This window comes from Micropterus dolomieu, linkage group LG05 (assembly GCF_021292245.1).
Source record: "Micropterus dolomieu isolate WLL.071019.BEF.003 ecotype Adirondacks linkage group LG05, ASM2129224v1, whole genome shotgun sequence".
Lineage (NCBI taxonomy): Eukaryota > Metazoa > Chordata > Actinopteri > Centrarchiformes > Centrarchidae > Micropterus > Micropterus dolomieu.
Window position 1 is genome coordinate 22,445,013 of NC_060154.1, and position 2,895 is coordinate 22,447,907.

Sequence of the window (2,895 nt, forward strand, 5' to 3'; positions counted from 1 at the left end):
GCTGTGGTACTTCCTAAAACCAGACTGAAACTTTTCAAATATTTTGTTATTTTCCAGTACAGTGAGCAGCTGTTTGGACACAATTCTTTCTAGAATCTTTGCAATAAAAGGCAGTTTTGAAATTGGTCTAAAATTATGTAGGAGGGAGGGATCTAAACCAGGTTTCTTTAAAAGTGGGTTCACGCAAGCCGTTTTAAAATAATCAGGGACACAACCAGTAGATAGGGAGCTGTTTAAAACAGAGATCAAATGGGGCCCAACAGAATCTATTACTTTCAGTAAAAACTTTGTAGGTATTACATCAAGTGGGCTGGAGGACACTCATTTGTGATACTGTTTTTAAAAGCTCAGACAAGTCGATGGGATTAAACTGGTTAAAACTCTCTTGTTGCTGGTGAGGAACCTCTGAGTAAGAGGCCGCGGGGGTAATAGAGGCTCTGATTAACACCACCTGGAAAATGTGATGTATAATTAGCAGATGCTGAGTAACACTGAGCTCTCAGATATTGCTTAAAAGTTACAGGTTCTGTTAAACAACAGGCAGAGACTTAATTAGGTTTAGAGCTTAAAAAATGAGAAAAAACTTCCAGCTCTGACTCAAAAAGTGAATAGTGACCGTGTTCATGCTGCATCAATACATTTCACAAAGAGGCAGTGTTGTCTTTTTGTTGAGTTAATTAACACTCAAACTGGAGTGAAAAGAGAAAACGGTGTTGAGAGAACAACAGTTTATTGTTTTTTTTAGAGGATCCTGTGTGCTCATTTGATCTAGTCAAAAAGATATATCTAAAAAATATATAATATGTCACATATATTGAATAGTATTAAGTCTAAACTTAAATTTGTGATTTTAAGCCATACTTTATTTGTGTGCCATGATTGGTGTGTTAGTTGTAAAGTTTGTAATCCCCTGTAGCAGAAAATCAACTACCATAAAAAGCCAAAACATGTCACTCAAAAAAAACAGATCCCATTTATATATTTTCTCTCTCTTGACTCAACGCACCAAACAATGATTTTATTAGCATCATTTGGTAACAAATAAGTAAAGCATATTTTCAAAGAAAACAAGCCCAGACGGTGGTCTGACAGTCTCATTGCTATGGAATCCGTCTTCATATTATGGTCTCAGTTATCAGCTCACGAGTGCTAATAAACAGAATGCTGTAAATTCAAATTTGATCACTCAATATTACATGCATTTCCATGTATTTTCCATGTTTGAATCAATCCAGCTTCTGGAATCTAAGTGAAACCATGGATCAACGGGCCACCTGACTTTGGTTTGAGGACGGAGGACACCACGCCGTATGCCTTCCCATCTTCACAGACCAATGGGCCACCAGAGTCTCCCTGGAAGTACATACACAGTACGCAGCGATTTCTTCAACAGTGAAATAATTATTATGGTTGACTTGTCAACGGTTATTTGTCAATGTTATGTTACAAAAATGTATGTAACTCAGCCGGTCCAGTCTCTCCCTCAGAGCAGTACAAGTTGTCCTTACGACACTTCTCACTGTCAGTGAGTGTTACGTTGACCTCCCTGAGTACATGTGACATATATTTGTGGTTCCTGTCAGTTTTTCCCCAGCCAGAGGCTCTACATGATTTTGGGAGAGAGCCATCATCTTGACCTGCGAGAGCAATGGGTCTCACATTTTTGCTGAATTTTGCCTTGGAGTTCAACATGAGAAACAGGGAGAGATAAAAAAAAAATATATATCTATCTGTATATTGTTGTAGTGCTCCTCTTGATGAAAGCATTCAATAGAGCATTTGCTAATAACATGAGAAGCAAAAATTGGAAATGATGAAAAAATGGCAAAATAAAATACAATTGTGTTTTTCTTTTACCTTAAGGAGCATGATGTCATTTTTTAACAATGTTGAATTGAAGTCTTTATGTGGAAATGTTTGGTCCACAGATACGCGCTGTACTTCACCACTGTTATGGACATTGTGAACTCCCAGTAAGACTGTGTAGAACCTGAAATGACAAAATTAAGAGAAGAAAATTGTATGGGAGTAAGTTTTTTGGTCAGAGCACTGTATTCGTTAAAAAACAATATTAAAAGTCTTACATTTATTTCACAATCCATAAAAATGTCAAGTACATTTGCCAAACATATCATTTATTGATGAATTTTTTTTGAAATTGAAATTTCAAAGCACAGATCTAGGCGGTTGTTGAGATCAATTTTATCAAGGGCCCCACAATTCCCAGTAGGTAAGGATGTTAAACTGACCTGGCTTTGCAGTGGGCTGCAGTCATCACAGAATCCTCATTCAGAAGGAAGCCACCGCAATAGTTTGTTAAACCATGCAGCATGTGCAGTTCCAAAAGCACCATGTATGGCCTGCTATGTGGCACAACCTCGTGACCACCAAAGATTTCCCTTAAAAGAACTGGGAAAAAAATAAGACACTGATTAAAGAAGTTGATTGCTGCTCGTGCACTGTATGTCCCACATTACTGAGAATGGAATGTAGTTACACTGTGTTAAACAGTACGGTATAATGCCACAAAACCTTGGCCATCAACACTCAGCACGAGTATCAGTATTACCAGTTTACAGTGGATTAACATGGTGAGATCACAGTCACGCTGAGCTGCTGAAAAGTAGTGGCACACACAATTTTAGTCTTTAAATGCTTTCTTGAATCAGAGAGAGAAGGAAGTGTTTGTGTAGTTTGCATATGCATATTCATGTGGAGGATCACCTCCATAGCATGACAAGTGTTTATAATAAAGTAAATATGGTGTATGTGTGTTACATTATTCCCACGACCCTGTATGCAGTATAAGCGTTTGAAGATGGATGGATGGTGTTACATTATATTGATGTCTCTGTGGTAACACAAGTATGTAAAGGCTGCCGAACTTCAGTGTTG

At 37.8% G+C, this 2,895-nt stretch overlaps 1 protein-coding gene across 1 annotated transcript; it reads right to left on the reverse strand.

Annotated features, from left to right (window-relative positions):
• Nucleotides 1-1,245: 1,245 nt before the first annotated feature.
• LOC123971688 (granzyme G-like) lies at nt 1,246-2,590 on the reverse strand. Its single transcript, XM_046050687.1, has 5 exons — nt 2,533-2,590; nt 2,250-2,409; nt 1,859-1,990; nt 1,464-1,690; nt 1,246-1,355 (listed from the first exon to the last, which is right to left on the reverse strand). Exons 1-5 carry the CDS (start codon nt 2,588-2,590, stop codon nt 1,246-1,248), a joined length of 687 nt encoding a protein of 228 aa, XP_045906643.1.
• Between the last annotated feature and the right edge of the window lie 305 nt (nt 2,591-2,895).

Coding starts and splice junctions, on each gene's coding strand:
- LOC123971688 (XM_046050687.1), bottom strand. CDS start 2,590: ATGTTAATCCACTGTAAACTGGTAATACTGATACTCGTGCTGAGTGTT. Junction 2,410..2,532: donor GCTGAGTGTTGATGGCCAAG/GTTTTGTGGCAT, acceptor TTTTTTTCCCAG/TTCTTTTAAGGGAAATCTTT. Junction 1,991..2,249: donor GCAGCCCACTGCAAAGCCAG/GTCAGTTTAACA, acceptor TTGTCATTTCAG/GTTCTACACAGTCTTACTGG.